Source organism: Sinohyriopsis cumingii, chromosome 6 (genome assembly GCF_028554795.1).
Source record: "Sinohyriopsis cumingii isolate HCF-2022 chromosome 6, ASM2855479v2, whole genome shotgun sequence".
In the NCBI taxonomy this organism is placed as follows: domain Eukaryota; kingdom Metazoa; phylum Mollusca; class Bivalvia; order Unionida; family Unionidae; genus Sinohyriopsis; species Sinohyriopsis cumingii.
This window is the reverse complement of record NC_142966.1, coordinates 89,887,556-89,911,618: the sequence shown is the minus strand read 5'-3', so window position 1 is coordinate 89,911,618 and position 24,063 is coordinate 89,887,556. Positions and strand designations below refer to the sequence as shown.

Here is a 24,063-nt window from a genome sequence, read left to right as displayed (position 1 = left end):
TATTACGAAGAAATTTTTCTGAATTGAGAATACACTGAAGCGGCTTTAAAGTTAAAACAATAAAATAAAAAACAATACTTTGTCTAAGAGAAGACTATTGTACAAAGAAGATGGTTGAGAAAAGATTAGTCAATAATTTTAACACATACAGAAGATATTGTTATAGCGCCATACACATTAGAATTAGCAAATCTAGATCTAAGGGATTAATTGAGAGTCTAACAAATATTTACAAATCATAATGCACGGGACCTATGTAGAATATATAACATACGAGAAATGGGGGATTATTTCGTAAGTTAGAAGCATTTTATCATGGAAAATGACGATCGAGGCTTATAAAAATTGTTTTAAGCGATCTTTACAACGTCTTCATGGCACCTTGTATTATTATCTTTTTCAAATATATAATGAAGTTATCTTGCGACATGTCTTAAAAAGCATAACATAAAAGTAACGATATTTTATGAGATACATAAGTGTACCCTCAAATCGTTGAAAAAATTGCTTAAAACACCTTTATTGTATTCGTTTTGTTTTGCGTCGTACGTACGTCTAGTTATAAAATAAATAAAATATAAATACTACCTCCTTAGTAATACCAAAATATTATTCACTAGTTAATACCACATAAATATTCTTAATTCTTAATACCTTATTATTACCTTAATATGCTTAATTCTTTATACATTAATAATACCTATATATTCTTAATTCTTAATACCTTTAATAATACCCAAATATTATTAATTCTTAATAATACCTTAATATTCTTAATTCCATAATACCTTATTAACACCTTAATATTCTTTAGTTTTTAATACCTTACTAATACCTGAATACTACCTTAATACTTGGTAACGACTTAATAGCATATTCTTTCTGCCGTAATATATGTACTAGGAATATATTTATAGGTTACATCATTTGTATGGGAAAATATTAACGAGTTTTTTGCATGGAATACTGCACGACCTTGGGAGTGCAGCATATCCATCCGACAAAACGAGTTCATATTTTCCCATACAGATGCAGTAAACTTTTTATTATATGCTTATTTTTTTAATTGTACATAAGGCTTAATTATATAAACAAAATACACTACAAGACACAACGTAAATGAATGTATGCCGTATTCCAAACTAAATCCACAAGTGCATATTCATCATTACACAACAACAACATTATTAATGCGCACATAACTCCGCCCAGATACACTTGAACTTGTGGCGCGCTAGACATAAGTTTCGAAAGAAAATGGCGTTTTTGTCTACTTAAAATTGAAATTTGGAGTCATATTGTGTATGAATGCCCATTGCAACAAGTTTCCCATTTGATCTGGAATTAATAGAGTTTGGTATCTTTGTCGATTCTACGAAATTTCGTAATTATGGGCTGGATTTATCCGTGCAAATTGTACATGAAATACATCGGATTGAAGCAGCGCGGGAGAAGCGTGTTTACATCTGCAACTGTGTTTGTTCTGTCATTGACTATTTGAAATCATAATGTGGGGAAAATATGAAGTGTTTAATTGCAATTATCAAAAAGACGCTATTGAATTTAATGTTTATTTCATTTTGAGTGCAGTAAGGAGGATGTAATTGCACTTGGAATATAGTCGAAATTACAGTACAATTTCGAAATGTGTAATCAAGCTTGAGAACTCATGACATGGCTTATGTAATTCGGATTTGCAGAACTTAGAAAGTATATTTTGAGGAAATTCAGAATGTAAAACTGTAAGTACATTTTTTGCCATTCTTATATCATTAGCTAAATGAGACAGTTTATGCCTTCATATCTTGCATGTTATTTGTAGGTACCGAACAATTTTATGAAATCTGGCGTCTATCGCCAAAATTCGAAACATTGTATCAAAAAAGTTACCGCGGAATGTCGCAAAGCAGCTGGTATGTGGCAGTCCACGAAACATCTGCTTTAGCTCATTCAGAAACAGATTTAATCAACCAAAACGTAAAGCGTCTGCTACACGAGAGTACATGATTTGTTTACAAAGTAGTTCCTATTACACTATTGGGCACGTGTCCTGCGCGTGAGTGCAAGATGAAGGTGTGCACTACCGTAAAATACTGAACGATTCTGACAATACTAAGTTAACGGAGAAAAAAGAAGCGCATAATAAACGATATTATTAGGAGTTCTGCACTCTTACTTTCGGAGTATACTTCAGGTGTCAGCAATCTCTATAAAACCAAAATTAAATCCTCCTTGAATGGACGTATATGTAAAACACATTGATAAAATGGAAATACCCCAATTATATAAATTAAGAGCAGTTATTAGAGATGATGTAAGTGAAACTAAATAGAAGTACAAAAGATCGTGTAAGATAAAGCAGAAGAGACTAATTTAGATCTTTACCAAAAAAGAAGTACATGTAAGTTAAATTGGCACAAAAGTTTTAAAGAGTAAACGTTGGTAAATAGAAAGTGAAAAGACATTTTAACATTTAAACAAGCTTACATAAAGATTTAAAAGAAAATAGAAAGGAGATCTGGGTAGTGTTTACCTGGCCTTTTTTGTATTGGTTTTCTTGATTGTTTTGGAAAGAAATTATTTTAAGGGTTTCCAAGTGATCCGTTATGTATGTATCTGTGTAACTGAGTGAGGGCTGTTGCTATGTTGTGAAAACCTGTAGCCAGATCCCGTGAGTTGTAAATATGGTAATAAAATATGTTTGTAACAAAGAAATCCGACCAAGGATTTCCATTGAAAAATTGATTATAGAACAGATTATCGTAAAAAAATCATTAAATATTATAACCAGGATTACTAATATATTAGATACAGATACTATATATTATGCTGGTAGATATAATGATTACACCTTTTATCTACTATAAGGATTATAAATGTATCTACTAGCATTATAATAAAGGAAACAAAGTTTAAAATCTGTTATGTATATTTAATGTATTGTATGTTGGCTTTTGTCCACGATTATATGTTATGTATATTTAATTACGGTAAACAAAGCTAAAAATGTGTTATGTATATTTAATGCATTTTGTGTTGGCTTTCGTCCATGATTATATGTAATGTATATTTAAATATGGTAACAAAGTTTGAAAAGCGTTATGTATATTTGATTTGTATTGTTTGTTGGCTTTTGTCCACGATTATATGTTATGTATATTTAAATATGGCAAACAAGGTTTATAAAGTGTTTTGTATATTTAATGTATTGTGGGTTGGCTTTCGTCCGTGATTATATGTTATGTACATTTAATTTATATTGTTTCTTGGCTTTTGTCCATGATTATATGCTATGTATATTTAAATATGGTAAACAAAGTTTAGAAAGTGTTATGTATATTTAATGTATTTTGTGTTGGCTTTCGTACATGATTATATATTATATATACTTGATTTTTATTGTTTGTTGGCTTTTGTCCATGATTATATGTTACGAATATTTACTTTGTATTGTACGATTGACTTCATTTATAATTGATGGTAGGAGCTTAATAAACCCGACTAATGTCTCATATCTTTAAACACCATATTGCATAGCTAATTATTATCTACGATTTTAGAAAGATCATTATTACTTGGATGTAATCAGGTTAATTTGGTATGTTGTTCTTGGAAGTTTCTAAAAGGAATCTTGTTTATGAATTTGATGAAATAACCATCATCATTGTTCTGTTATTGTGTCCTGGTTTTTATATTATGGATGTTTGTTTCAGAATTGGTCATGCCTAACTTAACATCAGTCTTTAAAGGAATCAATTTTAGTTGTGTCCAGTTAATGTTAGAGAGTTTTGTTTTCTATAAACTATTCACTGGAATTATAAAATGCTCTTTGACTTTCACAACTAAATCCCTATTTAAGGAATTATTGTGAATTCATTCATAGACATTTTGGATTATATCATTGTGATACATCAAGACTGCTAACGAATCAAAACTATTCCAGGTTGTTGGAACATCAACACTTTGGAATTCATTCGGAACATAATTGGAATTCATTCGGATCACCCAAGACTTTTGGACTAGTGTTAGAACTTCTACGACTCTTTGGGATTTAATTCACAATACTGTAAGTTCTTTGTGGCAGGACCACAAATAGCATCTACCACCGAATAATCCTGTTTGTATTTCACAATCAACGCGGTTCTTGTAGTGATTTTATTTCTCAGTTGTTTGTCCGCTTCGATTATTTTTTCAGGTCGGTAACATTGAGGGTCCATTATAGTTATTATATTAATAAGACAATCGTGTAGCACATTTGCACGAACACTGACCTAACCGGACTCATTAAGTCCAAGCATACCACGCACTCACATTTCTAACCGATTACCTTTTCTGGCACACCTGTCATACAATCATAGAAAATATCAGAAAGGGGAAATGTTTAAATTTATGGCGATTGTGCGTTGTGGAGGTCTAGTACCATTTTCATTTAACTCTATACTGATTATGTCACTGGATGATTTTTAGAACGATCGGTCCAAAAACTGATACACTGGCAAGTGCTTCATTGTTGAATATCAGTCGATTAGGTGTTTCCTTTGCTCCTGTCCGAGTAATGTTTGTTTAACATAATTAACAGTGAACGTAATCGGGGTGGATGCAGCTGTGAATTACACTTAATTAAAATTGTTGGTTTTACTGCTTTATATTACATATTTAAGACTTAGAATTTTATCATATAATAAAGTGCAAAGATGAACAAAAACGGCAACAGGTTCGAGAAGATAAGCTTCCTTTCTCTTAGACCTACGTGACCCCAGACGATTGTTGAACAGCAGATTAAAATTGTAAATACCAACCCGTGAACAGAGTCCAAGGGCGAGTCCGGCTACGGCCGGTGAGATTGCGCCTTTAGTCAGAACGAGGGTGGCGGCAGTGGAGATTGTCAACATTGCTGCCATTAGGTCAAGCCTAAGTCCGATCCACCGCATACTGCACTCAAACAAGAATGTAGCCACTGACACCACGTCACCAAATCTCATACAGCTGAAATTAAAACAGAAAATCTCTAAAGCGAACGATATCTGAAAAGAAATTTCAGAAAAGAGTTGAATATTTTCTTTAAATATCATACGTATGTGCTCAGCGCATACGAACTAAATAGAGCAAATATTTAGACACACCTTTTTACAAATCACACGTTAAGTGTAAGCTGATATTCATGAAGAAATCAGTCGTTCATTTTTTAAGTAACGTACAACGAATTATCAAGTTGGTATGATATCATTCACCTGGCTGACATCTGCAAAATAGCTGAATGAAAGAGCAGTTGGTCTAGAAATCTGGTTGAATAGAGTGTTTTTCTAAAAAAATTGGTCTGCTACACTCGAGTGCATTTAACACCCATTGAGTAACATCATTTTTTGGTGATGTGTGCTTAGTCGTGAGGGAATATGGGCTCGTGTGTACAGTCAATGCGATGGGTGCCGTTTACCCGCGGACCTGGGTTCGAATCTCCGTAGAGTACGAACTAAAAATGATCTAACCTGTATGATAGTATTATTTGTATATGTGAGAGGAAATCTCTGAAGTTTTTCCTTCCCGCTGTGTTGATGGTGGTCTTCATATACTGTTTGGGATGCTATAAAACGAGCAACTTACTGAACTGAGAATAGTCATTAAACACTGACCAATGTGCATGATAAAGCATAATGTATCTTCTGTGATCATACCACATAAAGGGCACATGTAAAACATATTTAGCTTGACTTTACTTTCAAGAAAAAGCAATAATAAAAAGTCGAAATGGCAATAATATTCTCAAAATATATTCAAACAATTATAAGAAGACTGATGCATATTTTGCATTAGATAGGAAAAGAAAGGTGATGATCAGCACAGCGAAATAATTGTGAATTTTCAATAACATTAAGTCGAAAGCAGTAAATTGATAATTAACCCAGAATCCAAATACCTTGAATAGTAAACAATAAGAAAAAAGTCACTTGACAAAATAAATAATGGTAACGACATACTTTTCATAAAATCTGTCTTCTTGTTTATATGTGACAATAGCAGATAGCCCCTGAGCGGAAGTGGTCACATGACTCAGTAGAGGTGATCTTGAGACGTTTTCTAGGCGCTTTAGTTGTCGAGTAGACACTGCCATGATAGATTTCATGACCCAGAAAACAACCACAACCGGTACGGCCACGATGAGTATCCAGGGAACGTAATACACTGTCAGCAGGATGGACAAAACGCTTTGGTTCATGATTTGGAACAGAGCGTGAATCAGCTGCGGCAGGAAAACATCCGCTGTTGAATTCAAACAGAAAGATGGACATCATGTAGTGTCGCTTTCAGACACGAAGGTACGTAATTGCATCCATGCACCTATATACATTCTATAGGGAGCATTATTCTTGCGTGCAATCTTAAGATATGATAGCTTACTGAAATCACGAATGAAAAATAATGATTAAAACATACAGTAAAGCTTGCAATTAAGTTGCAACTCAAAACCTGTTTTGTAAGTGAGATTTTGTAAATGTTGGCAAGTATCAAATAAGCAATCGCCAAAACTATAGTCGCCTAATGGTCATTTTTTGATTGAACAAGACTTGTAATTCATATGTGTTTTGAACTCTGTCATACTTCATCAGACACTTAAAAGGAATTACAAAGGGATGTGTCTCTGCAAGCTTTTACATTTTATCAATCCATGTTCCTATTGATTTACTTTACTTAAGTCTCCATACTTTCTCAAAAAATTAATTACACTTGACTTGCGACAGTGACATTTTTCTCTGCGGTAATTAGAGCAGTCCATCTATTTGGTGATAATGAATTGTCTGTATTATATAAGCATTTTCCTGTAACTAGACTCGAATATTCACGATTTATCTCATTTCTTTCAGTGTGACTATAGCGTAGCTCATGCTGAAAATTGTATAATAACATCAAAGTATTGCAGCAACCTTCGTCCATATCTTTAGAGAATCTGTTCAAAACTCGCCCTGCAGGGTTAGCTTCAAAGAATTTCATTGGCGCTTTTACAACCTTGTCAAGGACTTCGTTGTGAAGGTTGCTGGCGGCTCTTATTGTTACCTGCGTAGAAAAAAGAACTTTCCATATCATTCTAATTAACAGTTTTCTGCCTCTTCTATGCGTAAAGATATGTAATGTAACACTTTTATTTTTTGCGGACTGGCTGTGAAAGAGATCATAAACAATGAATAGACTATTTCTATATTTTAATACTTGCGGTTGCATTACCACCACAAAATATGAGGATAAATTAGATAAAATTGACGATTTCACGATAATTTTGTTCCTGACATCTTTCCAAACTTCGAAGTGTTTAATTGTCTCTGTGACAACAATTCAACAGAATGAGGAAGCCATTGTAAGATTCAATAGATATTTTAGTAGTTTTGTTAGTTATCATTTCAAATACTAGCGTATACTTTAGCAACTTTTTACAAATTTCTATTTTAAACAAACCATTAGAATTTGTTGCATGCTAAATTGTGTCTTAAAAATGCTACGAAAAATATTTTTGCAGAAAGAGATTAAAGGTCCGCTGTTATTGGTTTTGTCATACATTTAGAGCTTTTTCAGGTCGACCTTCTTGTTTGTCATGTAACTAGCCAATTTATACCAAAAACCCATGAATGAATAAAATGCATAATCGCATACGGTACCTTGATGCCACTGATACTCTTCAGGATCTGCAGAAGAAGGATCCCGACAAGGGACATACCATACACTAGAAGGTAAAACTCGTATGTTAAAACACCACTAATATTGGGGACGTCCACAGTCATATTTATATTGCCGGAACTAGCAGAAGTCATGGGCACTGTAGTGGTTGACGTGGCTGTGAAGACAGCGAAAGAGGTATTCCAGATCGGCTCTGATGTGCCGACATTGGTGTCTTGTGAACTGGGAGACTGTTTCATGTCAGAACCCGTCCAGTTTTTATTGAGTCTGTCTTCCCTGGCTGAACCCTTGAAAAGCATAAACAAATGCTTTGACAAACTATAATGTTATGTTCAGTAATGGATCTATTATTATGTACACAATGAGAATTGAAGTCAGTATCTTCAAAGACTTGAATCTTTGCTGTTAAATAATAGGAAGTGTCCATGAGAAGAAACTGTGATATATTTATGTAACTTTATGAACTTACACATTGCAAGAAAACTAGTTTCCTCAAGCAAGTTAAATAATTCAAACGTACTATGGGTATCCGTCATGCAAAATTATCCACGAGATGTTTATAAATCAAAACCTGAAAATATAGTTGAACTTCATATTCAATTTTATAACACTTAAAATTAGAAAAATAATAAGAACACCAAATGTTTCCGAATTTACAAGAATGTTGGATTCAATTAAATTGTATTCACGAGAACATCTGTCTTTAGCGAAATATTACTGTTCCAAATCTGTGTAGTACTGGTGACAATTTTGCAACGCAAAAGTTAAATGATTGACAAGAGGCATCAATGTCTGACCGTGAATGTGTTGATCCACTCGCTGAGCCACCAGTCACTGAATACAATGGATGAGGCGGACAGGATATACACGAGATATACCAATACCACCACAAACCACCCACCACATGCCGATATGTAAGCCCGGAAGGTACCAAAACTTATATCTCCTACGGAGGACTCCTCTTTCTGTACTAGTATACCTGAAATAAACAACACTTGACAATTAATATCCTATAGGTGTCAATTTATATACGGGCTTTGCATGTGCCCAGTGTACACTTTTCATACGTCAATCTCAACAATATTGGAGTAAATATGCGTTCTACTATGCATTTGTCTTGTGAATACTTTTCTTGACTTCAATTTGCCTGCTGAATTCGTAAAACTCGCATTAAAATCGTATTTCAGATAATGTAACAACACGGTATTGAATGTGTTGCGGACATGTTTCTTTTACCAAACAAGTAGCTTAGAGAGTAGAATTTTCAATCCAATTAAACTTACTTTTCCTAAAATATCCCTTTTAAAAGATTCAAAGCAATAAATGTACTCAATATTTGTCAGTCCATTTTACCTATCTATAGATTTAAAATCATACCACTGTTAACGTATGATAAATCACAATATTTATTGTTACAAGGATCAAAGTCAATAGGGTTTTATTGAAAAGACATATGTTAACCTGTCGATATAGATCATAATTTAGCAGTCATTGTAAATTAGTCATATGACATACGTTTGTAAAAAAAAAAGATAAAAATAAAATTAATAAATCAAACAAATTATTTGTAGTTCTCCCGTTTGTACAAGTATGCTAAGTCTTATTGTATGCTCTTTTCATTTCAGTTTTTAAAAACAAAAGTTTTGAATGATTAGCAAAAAGACCCATGGATTTCAAGAATAATTATATCCAATACGAACATCCCAATCAGTCTTGGTCTGCATCGTTATACTGAATTACTTAGAGTCAGTAAAATTACAATACGCCAAGGCATGTTACGAAGAATAGAGGGAATTTCGGAATAGTTAAATGTGTCTTACTTTTGGTCACAGAGTCTTTCTTTACGTGCATTTCTCCATTTGCACAAGGTTCGCCATTTATGATTGAAAATTTGGGTTGCTCTTTTGGAAGGGAGGTCTGGTCCTTATCCCCTCTCAGGATCTCCTTCTTCTGTCCTAAATGTTAGAAAACAACATGGTCGAACAGAACTGCAATGATATATTGTTTTGCTTGCAATAAAACATCAGCATATGAAAGACTGTTTAACGCAGAGTCCATGAGAATCAAGTGCCTTCCCTAGAGACTCAAAATGACAACCTGGAGTGGTCTGGTCTGGACAAGATTATAATTTACAGGCAACTGTGCAAGAGTCGGGCTCGCTAACCACTGAAAAACGCGGTTCCCTAGAACTGAAACTGATCGGCCAAATTTTGAAAGAAGTACCATATAAAAAAATGATACGGTTGATAAAAGGAAAATTTTATAGTTGATGGTCTGTCCATTTTTTTGTAACTTACGTTATAGCACTGATAAAAGCTCGTATAAGATATTAAAATAGTAAGACACTATTTAGCAAAGAGTACATAAACAGTACAGGAATGGATACTATTACAGATATATGAAATGCTTTATGATCTCTAGTGGGTATGCGATCCAATTGAGTCGCATACCAACGATATATAATAGTTTTTTTTTTTTAAATCAATGTACAACAGTGACTAGGCTTTTTTAAAAAAAATAAGCATTTAAATAAGAAACAGTCATTTCAGCATAATATTTTAATTACTTTTTACAGTGTAAGAAGGTTAAATATAAATAATTATCCATAGAATCGTACGGCTGTACTGTAAGGTTAAATATAAATAATTAGCCATATAATCGTATGGATATGATGTAAGGTTAAATATAAATAATTAGGCATAGAATCGTATGGATATCGTGTAAGGTTAAATATAAATAATTAGGCATAGGATCATGTGGATATGATGTAAGGTTAAATATAAATAAATAGGTATAAAATCGTATGGATATCGTGTAAGGTTAAATATAAATAATTAGGCATAGAATCGTACGGATATGATGTAAGGTTAAATATAAATAAATAGGTGTAAAATCGTATGGATATCGTGTAAGGTTAAATCTAAATAATTAGGCATAGAATCATATGGCTATGATGTAAGGTTAAATATAAATAAATAGGTATAAAATCGTATGGATATCGTGTAAGGTTAAATATAAATAATTAGGCATAGAATCATAGGGATATGATGTAAGGTTAAATATAAATAATTAGGCATAAAATCGTATGGATATGCTATAAGGTTAAATATAAATAATTAGGCATAAAATCGTATGGATATCGTGTAAGGTTAAATATAAATAATTAGGCATAGAATCGTACGGATATGATGTAAGGTTAAATATAAATAAATAGGTATAGAATCGAATGTATATACTGTAAGGTTAAATATAAATAATTAGGCATATAACCGTTCAGTGTGATCCATCACACACACACACACACACACACACACACACACACACACATTGTTTCTGGCAACTTTACGTTGTCAGAATCGTGCTGTATTTTTACAATACTCAACATCTTATTGCACGCACGTGCATGACAAGTATTATTATTATTATTATTCCCTTCACTGGCTACAGAATACCGTTTGTTGTCGTTTATGCAGTCGAGAACTGCGTCAACGCTGTCGTTTTGTGCACAAACTACAGATGCACTCACCCACCAAGCAATATTGTGAGACAGTTTACATGCAAAAAAGTACTCAACACGGTCTTTACCACGCCAAAACATGTGTTTTTGGTACTTACAAATTGAGATAAAGACCAAACCACAAGTAAGATCATATTTGATAACTTAGAAATGACTGAGGCTTCTTTGCAGTTAAACGGTCATCAGAAAATTACTTAAGAAAGTTTGCTTGGCTATACACACAATTAAGTTACACGTGCATTATCACAAGTTGTGGTAGCATATGGACCAACATCAAAATGTTGGCACTGGTTCACAAATTTTCTAACATGACTCTTCATTGGAACACTTGGAGTTGTTTAGACAGTCCAAAGTGGACACGTGCTTTTATGAACGGTAGATAACGCTGATGATGGTTATCGATGTTATGCTGTAATTCTTTACGACATTGATGCGCATGTGGAAAATTGATAGAGTAATTGAATATATTACGCTTTCGAATAATAATGACCAATCGTTATGTAAAGATCAGCCTTACTGAAAACGATATTTTGGAAAATAGAAAATGCAGCGATTGTAAGAGTTATACTGAAATTTTCTCCAACAAAATTAAATGGAATTTTCCCATTGTGGTTAACCCAAACACAAAGTAATCAACTAAATGCGGCCAAACGATATAGTGCACCGGTGACATTAACATTTTCCAAATCAGAGGTGATCGCAAAAGAGCGGTGGAATATATAGCGTTTTATCAGCAGCAGCTATAGCAGTTGCGAAGGCAACGGCGTTAGCTACTGTTGGAATACCATCAGGAATGGCATTGAAAGAGGCGGTCGGTGGACGCAGGCGAATAGGAAAGGTAAAGGCCTTCGATTTCCAGGTAAAAGTCGTCAAATACTATCAGGCAAATGTCTTCAATTACGCAAAGGCCATGCGTCCGTTAACCAATCTTGATTTTTTAATGATGGTAAAATCTGTCATGCATTTCTGTTGTGTCTTTATGCGAAATAAACTTGCACTGATGTTGCCAAGCACACGTCAAACAGTAATTGTTAACCTGGATTTGACAGCAGAACCTGGTACTTATTGGAATGTATATGTGGTGACACCTAACCATTTATTGTATTTTATGGACTTGCACCACCATTTGAAGCTGTTAATTATTTATCCAAAATGCACTAGTGCCCATGGTGAACGAAATCGTATACCATTATTTTATCTGAATAATTCGATACAAACTCGGTTGGTTGGCCCCATGTGCTCACCTCTTGTTATTAAAGCCTTGCATGCACAAGAGTACATCATGTTATTAAAGCTTTTCAGGCACAAGAGTGTTTACCAACATCGCAAACAATTATTGATATAACACTAAAGTATGTTAAATATTATATAAATATTATATAAACTGTATGTTATTATTTACGGACGCTGCTTAACTAGACGCGGTGTTGATCTGGATCTAAGCAGGTTTGCCACTAAAGTGGATTTGACTGACTTTACCAGTCGGGTCGTTGTTGATGTTGACACTGGTGGATTTGACTGACTTTACAAGTCGGGTCAAAGTTGATTTCGACATTGGTGGATTTGACTGACTTCACCAGTCGGGTCGTTGGTGATGTCGACACTGGTGGATTTGATTGACTTTACCAGTCGGGTCGTTATTAATGTCGCCACTGGTGAACTTGTGGTTTTTCATGATTCAACCAGTAAATTACAAGCATCAAAATGGTTACATTCAAAATATTGCAAAGAACCTGGCTGCTGAAATCATTGAAAATGGTGTAATCAGAGATGCTGGTGTGTCGGTTGCGTTAATCAAAGAATATGTTGATAATGATGATGACACAGAAACGATATATTGGTGAACAAATCGCTGACGTGCCCAAACCATCACTTGTAATAACGTTATGGAGCCAGATTCAAGGAGTATTAACCAAAGAACGAGAACAAAACATTAGCATATCAACCTTAGCAAATGGCCGACTTGTTTTCCATTCTCTTAAAAGTGGTTTTTATATATCTAAATCTCACACTTTAAGGATTCGAGAATCTGGATGATCATACTTATTTATCTTAGCTGGAATTAAATGGTGGTTGGGTACAATGATTTTACTAATAAATTATAGTTCACATCTTGGCTTGGTCTCACCAATTTCACTTATTGACAGACCGGATTGTGATGTTGCAGAACTGTTAGATTTTCAATACCAGCATCATAATTCGTTTGAAATGAAATTCAATTCCAAGCCCAAATATTTATCTTGACGGGTACGTAACCGTTTTTGCTGTTTATGTTTAACATTTTTTATTACATGTAGGTGATGGGTTCTGACCGCGGTGATGATGTTGCGTAATTTGCCAACGAATTGATAAACCGGTTGACAGTGGATGCTAACATTGTTAATAGTTTCGTTCCACGTGTCGTTGCATTTCTGCGTGAAAATGGTTTTAACGAACCCTCATATACACCGAAATACAATTTTGTTAAAGAACAAATAGAAATCAACAGCTGGGATCACCCTCATGTGCCAATATCAACTCAAAGTCAGCTTCGAATCATTGCATTAGCACGTGAAAATGCTGTATGGTTGAATTCACAACCAAACGCTAAATTATTGAGTGATTGTTTCTACAAAGACGTAGTGGTATTCGTTGCTAAATCCATCACGGTTACATTTCCAACGAATATGTTACACAAACATTGACTGAAATGAGAAGAAGAAAAAAGGATCTCGACTGTCATTTACCAAAAGACGCACTTGTCCGTGTAACAGTTATTGGAAGAAAAGAGAACGCTCGTTTAAAATATCAGCCATGGGTGCAACCAGTATATTTTTAATAACCGTAATGCTAGGCTCTAAGAATGTAGAATTATTGAACATTTATATATTTTATTCTTCAGGCACAGATTTTTGTCTGATTGTATGATAGTAGTGTCAGTAAAACAGTTGATTGGTTAGAAGTGTGCGTGCATCTGATAAATCTTGACAGGGTCTACCGGTCGTGCAATTGTACGATGTAATATTACCGACGTGAAAAAATAAATGAATCGGAGCAACAACTTCAAAATAAAATCACAATCTTAAAATACAAGCATGTGCGTTTGGTCATAGATGCTATCTGTAGTCTTGCCGCTGAAACAAGTAATGGTCTTGGTGTTGCTGGAATCACGGCAACAACGACCATCATGGGTGTACCAATGGGAATTATTATTGGGATTATATCGATAGTAACCGGTGTCACTCGTGGTGCTTGCAAAAAAGTTTCATACGATTACATCCACGAATACTTATTTATCCAGACGTTCACGCAGCAGCACAATGTATTCTCAATACGATTTGTAAACTGTGGCTACTGAGGATAAAATAATTAGCATATACGAGTTCGAGATTGTGTTGGCGGAAATGGAAAATCACAGACAACTCCAAGCACAAACAAGGAACCGTGCATTAACGGATTTACAGACAATACAACTTGAGTAGTTTTCCATAAAAATAAAAATAATATATAAACAAAAACAATTTGTCACGTGACAATCTAAAAGACATTTACTACAGTAAGAGGTGTGAATAATGGCGGTTTTGTTGTTACTGTTCTAGATCAGCAGACTCTATCCCAAGTGACTTTATTCTCTTATATGGTCACTTTCATTTTAATCAGCGGTTTGCACATAACATGTGATTTTATTTTACCAATATGAGCAAACGTCATGAAGCATAGAGACTTTGACCTAAATCAGTCGCGAAAATCCATATATGCCATTATCACACTATTACTTATGAACGATAATTTCTAAAACGCGGAATCAGAAGGTGTCAATATCACAGACCTCATTTCGAGAAACAATATGTGGATGAGTGCCATATTTATATAGAACACACCTTTCTTTCTATAGTGGCTCGTTTTCAAAAGTTGTTCTTTAAAGCCGTGATATTTCATATGTACAAAAACCCAGAAGGGCGTGAATTTGTATTTTTTTATTCACAAGGACAACAACTTCCCGGCAAGGTAATATATTGCGCACCTATTGTAAATTAAGAAGACAAAAGGATCATGTAAATCTCGTTTGAAGAAAAATTATTTCAAAATTTCAATCAATCTGCGATTTCAACAAATGATTTCATTAAATCTGTATCTGGCAGATTTAATGGACGATTTCTAAAATGTCTGAACACAACAGAAATAGTGCCCCAAATGATGACCTTTTGGGGAACACTTCCATAATACTTTACTATTAGATAAGAAAGATATCACGTACCATTAGTCTCGGCATCATTTTCCACGGAAGATTTGATTGAGGTCTTCTGGAAAGTTCGATAAATGGCGGCATAGTTACCGTCTTCATTAAGCAGATCTTTCTGGTGTCCTCTTTCCACGATCTTTCCTTCCTCCATCACGATAATTTCATCGCAGTGTTTAAGGTACTAAAAAGAGTTTTGTGTAAATCGTATTTAATCCTGTATAACGTGCTTTCACGTGTGCACAGCATATTGTTATGTATATTTATTTTAATTTGTTGTTTGTTAGTTTAAATTTTTTTATTTCATTACATACTATTGTAATGTAACATTATATGTTGGATCTGACCTTGTCCAAAATTGAGCTCATTTCTGCTTGACCTGATTGACTTTTTTTATTTTATTCATTGCAAACATCTAATGCATAGCTAAATTATTCTTAGTTTTTGGAATTTCCAAGGTGAATTTTATAGGATATTGTTTTTATTTTGTAAACATCAGGATCATTCTAAAAGGTTATTTCCATTAAGTAATGTGTTGTTTATTTCAATTAAAAAAATTGTAATTGTGACCTGAGGTCAAGTAGAGAAATATATAATCTTGTAATTGTGAGGACTTCGTCAACCGTGCTTTAACATCTAGCACTTTCAAGTTGTATTATGTTGTGTCTAGACTGAATGAATCTTTTCCTTCAAATTATTGAATTCAAGTGATTATTTTCTCTGGAAATACAAAAGTGCTCTGATAAAGTATTTGGATGGAGACATTCACAGGAATATATACTGAATTCAAACCTGAATTATATTACTGTGATTGACACATCGACATTCTATAATCTATAACAGACATATCATCGCCTTCAGATTTCGGATTTCTTCGGGACTAGTTTTGAGTTTTATTCAGGATTTGAATTTATTAGGACTTGTGTATGTAATACTTGAACTATTTTGGGATTTAATTTTCAATAACGCAATTCTCAATTTGTATTCTACGGGAAAACATTCTATTTGTTGAATTTTATAAAGCTTGTTGTGTTTCACTCTTCAAGAGTATAGACTCGTAACAGCACACACACACACATATCTTCGCAGACTTTACGCTAGAAGGTCAGGATCTAAACGTTTTAGCTAAACGTATGATTTTCAGCCAATAGCATACGCCCTGTCTGCACGCGTATTATTGATATATGCTGTTCGCATTCGGGTTTACATTTTAAGCAGGAATAATAAAACAACAGTTGTAGAACAGATGTATTGCCGGGGTGTGGCTCCGTTATTTTGTTCTTCGGATTTAAGAATTAATTTGAACATAAAAATACCAATTGTCCTGTATTCTTCTCCAGGATTACTACCTCAAGACGAACTTGTCTTTCCAAAGATATGAAATGTTACTTCATATTTGCAGCCTATATTAATTATTCTCTTGCTTCCTAAGCCTTATGCGTTTCACAATCTTCGTTATATTAGGAATTTGAGTCTGGGGCGTTTGTTGCTGTTGTTATTGTTCGTTCTTTTCTACAGTTTTTGTTTTAGTTTGTTTGTGTGTTTGCTTCGTAGATCGAGTTTGACTGCAAAGCTCTAACGGAGCCAATATAAAGCAATACTAGTGACGGTAAAACCAACACAAGCGTTCTGAAATCTTCAAATACAAAACTGGTATTCTCATTCTAACATAGTCTGGAAGATTATGTGGAACAAGAAAAGGTATGGCAACACATTACGTCTCTAAATTCATATGAAAATAATACAATAGGAATTCATGGATATTGAAGGGAATGTTTACTTCAGGAGGTATTAGTAGGACGGTTAATATTAGACAAAGAATAAAAGCCAAATTACGTACATCCGGATTCAGGATATAGTTATGTTCTTACATGCAATCAGACTGCAGCAACTGATAATCATTCACTATAAAATGATTGAACGACAACCCAACCACCACCAATTTCACAACAACCCCATCACCATTACAATAATTATATTATAGCAGTTCGGAATGCTGATCACTGAGCCAAGGATATGCTTGGCTTTGTCACTGATCTGGGATTTTACATACTGATATGAAGAAGTGCTATAAAAAAAAAAAAAAAAAAAAAAAAACAAGCCCATAAATATAGTTTACATAAATATTTATAATAACACCAAACTGACTAAGAAAACATAAATAACTACTCGCATCATGAGTTAATCCGTGGCATTTTACAGTAACAAGGACTCATCAAAGCAACTGACAAAACAAAAACAAAAAAGTATTCAATGATTAATTAGAAATGTCATAACCGAACAAATCGCATAAAATATGCCACCAACACAGTTAATTAACATTCGTGTTAAAGGACATTTACATAAAATTTTAAAACTTACTAAACCATCGCGCACCTTTTTTCCGCCTACTGACATTTTCAACCGTTTTTGTAATGAAATATAAAATGAGCGTCTTTAAATCGAGTATGTGTAATAACGGACAAATATTTCTTTCCCCGTAGCAATACTTCACACATAGACCCAGGATGTCACAATGGATGCAATATCTCGGGCATATCAAATATAAGTTATTAGATATGTATCTCGATTATGAAATAACCTTATTCTTTATAGAAAAGGCAATATTACGTTTTCGTTGGCGATTCAAAGAATTCTTAAAATTAAATTATGAAGCAGTATTACCTACCATATTCTTTAAAAAAATTATCAGGCGAGTATGATTGATTTCAGGCTCTTCTGTGGAGTAGTGCCAGTACCAAAAAAAAAAAAAAAAAAAACGTTCTGCTATTCTCGCAACATTTCTAAAACTAGTCGGAATTGGGATAACATTCTTGTATTTGATGATTTGAGAACATTAATGTGGTCTTAGTTTCTCAAATGTGGGTCCCGAGTGGCCGAACGGTATAAAGCGCTCACCGTTACGGATCACTGCCAGCTCACCTTCTGTCTGTGTTTGTTCTAGTCTTGGGCTTGGCAAATCTGGGTATGTGAGAAACTTTGCCAGCAGCTTCTCGTGGGGGTTTTCCCGGGTTCTTCCTCCACCATTTATACTAGTCGCCATGTATAGCCTATCTTGTGCTGAAAATTGCGTTAAATCCTACAACAACAACAATAACTTTCTCATGAGAGTTAATGGCTGTTAATGTCTGCTTGCGATAGTTGAGAAACAATTAAAACATTTTAGTTTTCAGATATAAGATCTTTCTGAGGCAATAAACTTTTTTAAGGAAGCAATAAATACAAAATATTTTGGTCCAATATTTATTGGAGAAGATTTTTAAAAGGTGATTTGGGTTTAATAATAAGTCTCCATCTGGCTCTCAAATTAAAACACCAGATGTAAATAGAGTTAAGGAAGCTCCGGCTTCAGAAAGGGAAAGAACAAACTCAAAAGCAGTTGCTGAAAGAGAAAAAAGAGTGAAGAATGCGGTTTTGTTTAAAACGGCTATTAACAAAACTGATAACGTTGGTACGTGAGAAAGCCTGCCAGTAGCTTCTCGTGGGTCGGTGGTTCTTCCCGGGGTTTTCCAGGGTTCTTCCTCCACCAATTATACTGGCCGCCATGTATAGCCTATCTTGTGCTGAAAAATGGCGTTAAACCCTACAACAACAACAACAACAAAACTGAAGCTACAGAAGTATCTATTTTTATTTTATTAAAAATGGTGTCCTTATGGGAAAATAAAGACCACAGGGGTACCCGTTGGTGACAAATGATCATTGACTTATAAAATTATTGTTCCTAAGTCTTATTAACATGAAATTCTAAGTCATAGCCATGAAAATCCTTTGTTCACTTCGTGAATGGTTTTTATTGGCGGACAATTAAATTTGATGTTTGTAAATACTGTAGATCTTGTCACACTTATCAGATGGTAGAAATATCTGATCAGAAGACACCCAACTCTTATCTGCAACCTATTCCTGCATTTGACCAACCATTTAACAGATTAATGACAGACTGTGTAGGTCCCTTACCTAAAACCAAGTAAGGCACTCACACTTGTTTTCCAAAATGTGTGCGTCCACATAATTTCTAGAGACGATTCCTTTCAGTGATCAATATTGTAACTAAATTCATAGCAAACTCTTTGATACACTTGTTTACACAATTAAGCCGTGACAAATCAATCCAATCTGATCAGGTGTAAAAATGTATGTCAGGAAGTTTCCAGCAAGTTATGCATAAGTTAGACTTACAGCGATTTAAATCTTCTGTCTATCACCTGAAAATCAAAGGGCATTAGGAACGTTTCATCTAACTTTGAAAAAATTGACTCGGTCATATTGTTTGGATACCGTAAAAAGACCAGGACGAACGTGTTAATTTACTGTTGTTTGCTGTTATGGAATCAGTTCAGGAATCATCAGACGTTAACTCTTTTGAACTAGTTTTTGGACAAACTGTCCGTGGACCAGTGAATTATTAGAAAAGGAGCTTCTTTCAACCGGAGAGTCAGAAATTAATCTTCTTGACTATATATCTAATTTTAAATATAAGTTGGCAAAGGCCTGTCACGTAGTAAGAACTTATCTTCACTACTCAGTCAAAAATTGAATTAAGGAATGACACAAATACAAAAGAAAGGAGTTTTCTTCTTGGTGTTGGAGTTCTGGCTATCTTGCCCATACCACAAAATCCGCTTCAGGCTAAATAATATGGTCCTTTCATAGTTGAAAAGAAAGTAAGTGACCTAAACTATATCATAACACTCATGGTAGGCGAAAATAAAAACAAGTTTGACATATAAATATGTTGAAGGAGTATGTTCATAGAGGCAGCCTTGTTAATCATGCAGGCAGTCTAGATTTACCTGTCCCACACTGTGATGATTTAAGCGATGGAATGCAAGCAGTCTAGATTTACCTGTCCCACATTGTGAGGATTTAAGCGTTGGAATGCAAGCAGTCTAGATTTACCTGTCCCACATTGTGAGGATTTAAGCGATGGAATGCAAGCAGTTGGTAGTGTATCTGATTTTATCAAGCCTTCGAATTTCGAAATATTGAATAATCTGGACCAGAGACTTTCACATCTGCAGCTTCAAGAAAAGAGTGAACCAACCATATATAATTTGAATATGACCATTTATTTCCAGATGTTCTTAAACGAACAAATAAAATATGGTAGGAAATTGAAATTGTAAATTATGCACGTCTGAAACAGCATCCATACAGGATGGCCCCTTTAATAGAGACATGTTTGAAGAAAAAAATCAGTATTTGCTGGTGAATGGTTTTCCTGTATCAAGTAAAGTCACTGGAGTTTACAATGTATTGTTGTGCCGAATCCAAATACTACTTTACGCAAGTACACAGACTATAAAAAAGTGAACAACGTGACAACAATAGAATAATTTCCATTGCCAAGAATCGATGACTGCATTGATAACATTGGAAATGCAAACTGTATCACCAAGATTGACCTTTTGAAACGATTTTGGAATAATCCACTAACATATAGGCCTAAGGAAATTTCGGCATTCATAACTCCAGATGGGCTTTATCAATATAAAGTAATGCCGTTTGAGATGAAAAGTTTTTAATGAACATAATTGCATCTGGTCTAGATAATTGTGATGTTTACATCGATGACGTCATCATTTACAACGAAACGTGTAAATATCATTTGGAAACCATTTGGAAATTCTTTGATCAATGATGCAAATGTGACGATTTATTTAAGTGAAAGTGAGTTCTGCCGTGCTTGTATTACATTTTTAGGACATATTGTGAACACGATCACGTTAAGTCTATAAAAGTTATGGTAAACGCTATCTCTGAATTCCCTGTGCCTATCAGTAAAAAGCAACTGATGCGATTTTGGGGTATGGCTGGATATTATCGGAGATTTTAATCCAATTTGTCCATAATTGCTGAACCCTGAGCAAATTGCTCAGCAACAAAACCAAGTTTCATTGGTCTGAAAAATGTTTGGAGGCTTTTGATAAGTTAAAGGACACTAAAGAGTACACCAGTCCTTTCAGCTCCAAATTTTAGTCAATCATTTTTAAAAATGTCTGTTGGTGCAAGTGATGGGGTTAGTTGAGTTTGATGTTGCAGGAAGACAATATTGACGTCAGGCATATCAAGAAAAAATATAATCTAATACGCAGATGCACTTTTACGTGTATAGAAGTATTGTTTTGTTTAATGTATATTTTGTGTTAATCATAAGACATCACTTTATGCAATTTTAATTAAATATTTACTTGCCTAATGTGTAAAAGAAAACTTTATTGTATAAATTATTCGTTTTCATTTGATGGGAGGTTTATGACAATTTAATTTGTGTTGTTTATTGGCTTTTCTCAATAATTATATGTTATGTATATATGCATTTTGTAACTGACCTTAGTCTAAAATCAAGTTAATGGTCAACCTGCCAGTGACATATATTTTTAGACAACAAAATATACGGCTAAGATTTCTATGTGATTATTATTCAGACCAGTACGAACTATACACATGTTTACTTCAATCTAAGTTAAAGCAGCAGGGAGGGCGAATCCTACAACTTTTATAGGGCTCCAAATGCAGAAATAAACCTTTTATGGAGGGCGAATCCTACAACTTTTAGAAGGTTCCAAATGCCGAAATAAAACCGCGAGTAAACTCAATTGTCGCCGTTGTTGCTGCGTTTTGTTGTCGTCGCCTTCCCTGCTGCTTGTGTGTGTCCTTTTTTGAAAACCAATTTATCCAAAAATCGTATCTAACCCGACTCGATACCGTGTTCGAGGATCATGTAAATTTATTGTTATAAATCCGTGCGGGGTTTATTGGGCATGACTAAATAAATTTCTAAACTTAATTATGTCCATATCACCGCTGCACCAAGTCTGATGTATATTTCGTAACGTGTGTGTATCAACTCCGTTAAACACAGCAAGAACATTACAATTATCCCTGATCACTTTCGGTATCTGGGTATATCGTTGGGTTACATAAATCACATCTGTGTTTTTGTGCCTGCCTCTGGAAAATATCCTGGCAGGATTTGATTGTTTATCCAACATCACATCATCATACACAACTAAATTATTAATAAATCCATCAATATCTTCTACAGATGGTGCTTCATTAATGTCAGTTATAAATTCAACAACATCATCACCGTTTTCATTTAATGATTTTGCACTTTCATTAAAATCTTTTAACACTTCGTGGCATCGCTGATCGTCCACAGATGGAGCTACCAAATACAACTTGTCCCACTTCATCCACTTCATTATTAAATTAAGTAACAACTGCGTCTTACCTCTCCCAGATGGGCCAATTATAACACTGGTCAACAGTGAAATCATTACTGACTTGAAAAGGCCCTAATCTGTAGTATTTTGGTGTGCCGAACACGAATATAACCGTGAAAAATTTGTATTGGCTCTCGTTTTGAAGATATTCATATACCTCATTTTCTATGTTTCACTGTGTAAATTTCTCCAGTAGGACTGCAGCAACATCCGGAATAATGATGTAACATTGCATAATACCATCATGCTCACATCATCCACAGTTGATTGCATCATTTTCTGATGCAATGCAATACTAATGCCATGCGGCTGCTGAAGTAAGTTGACGTCAGCAGTGTACTATACATGTGTAGGCCTATTATACTAATGCCAGGCGGCTGCTGAAGCTGACGTAAGCAGTGTACTATATAAAGCCCAATCAGATAGGTTCAGCATTTAAAATATTTTAGACGTTGTGCGAGACAGTTCAAGCTACTGTTACATAAAACTTATTATTTTATCCATTTACGTACAATAAAGAACAGTAATGCCTCGAAAGTGTGTTAATACCGCGGACAATTTTTGCTATATTTGTGGGGAAGTGACATTTGCCAACCAGAAGAAAAGTATCAATTCTCAAGTGAAGAAGGCATATCATCTTTACTTCGGATGCAAGGTTGGTGACCAAGACAAGCCTTGGTCTCCGCATATATGCTGTGCTACATGTACAACACAGCTTTCACAGTGGTTGAATTGCAAAAGGTCATCAATGCCGTTTGCAGTCCCAATGGTGTGGAGAGAGCCAAGCAACCACCTAAATGACTGTTACTTCTGCTTGGTTCCTCCTCTTTCCGGCGGAATAACGAAGCGAAAGAAGTCGAGAATAGTCTACCCAAACATTCCGTCTGCATTGAGACCAGTTCCACATGGTGAGGGACTTCCTATTCCAGAACCTCCAGCAGAATATTCTCTTGATTCATCTGACGAAGACAAAGGTGAGTCGACCTGTTCTTCTCCTGGTCCATCAGCATGCAGTGATCCAGATTTTCACTGTGGTGCATCATCAACCCCACACAGAATAACACAGGAAGAACTAAATGACCTGATTCGTGATTTGGACTTATCAAAGAACAAGGCAGAATTGCTAGGATCAAGACTCCAACAATGGAATCTTCTAGAAGAAGATGTCACAATTACTGCATATCGAAAGCGCCACCAGCAATTGGAGCCTTTCTTCAGAAAGGAAAGTAATCTGATATTCTGTTCCGATATTGAGGGCCTCATGAATGCTTTAAAAATCACTCATGACCCACAAGAATGGAGACTATTTGTGGACTCTTCGAAACTGAGTCTCAAGGCTGTGCTTTTGCACAATGGAAACATTCTTCCATCTATTCCAGTAGCGTATGCTGTCCACATGAAAGAGACATACGATAACTTAAGGCAGCTAC

At 34.7% G+C, this 24,063-nt stretch overlaps 1 protein-coding gene across 1 annotated transcript in view; it reads right to left on the bottom strand.

The window, feature by feature from the left end:
• LOC149797413 (ATP-binding cassette sub-family C member 5-like) overlaps positions 1 to 24,063 on the bottom strand; it is a 111,747-nt gene that overhangs the window by 21,215 nt on the left and 66,469 nt on the right. Inside the window, exons 19-25 of the mRNA XM_089960757.1 lie at positions 15,420 to 15,585; positions 9,486 to 9,620; positions 8,463 to 8,644; positions 7,647 to 7,952; positions 6,921 to 7,050; positions 5,976 to 6,258; positions 4,800 to 4,986 (exon numbers count right to left, since the gene is read on the bottom strand). Of these exons, the coding sequence (XP_089816883.1) occupies positions 4,800 to 4,986; positions 5,976 to 6,258; positions 6,921 to 7,050; positions 7,647 to 7,952; positions 8,463 to 8,644; positions 9,486 to 9,620; positions 15,420 to 15,585 (1,389 nt within the window). The remainder of the gene's footprint in view (positions 1 to 4,799; positions 4,987 to 5,975; positions 6,259 to 6,920; positions 7,051 to 7,646; positions 7,953 to 8,462; positions 8,645 to 9,485; positions 9,621 to 15,419; positions 15,586 to 24,063) is intronic.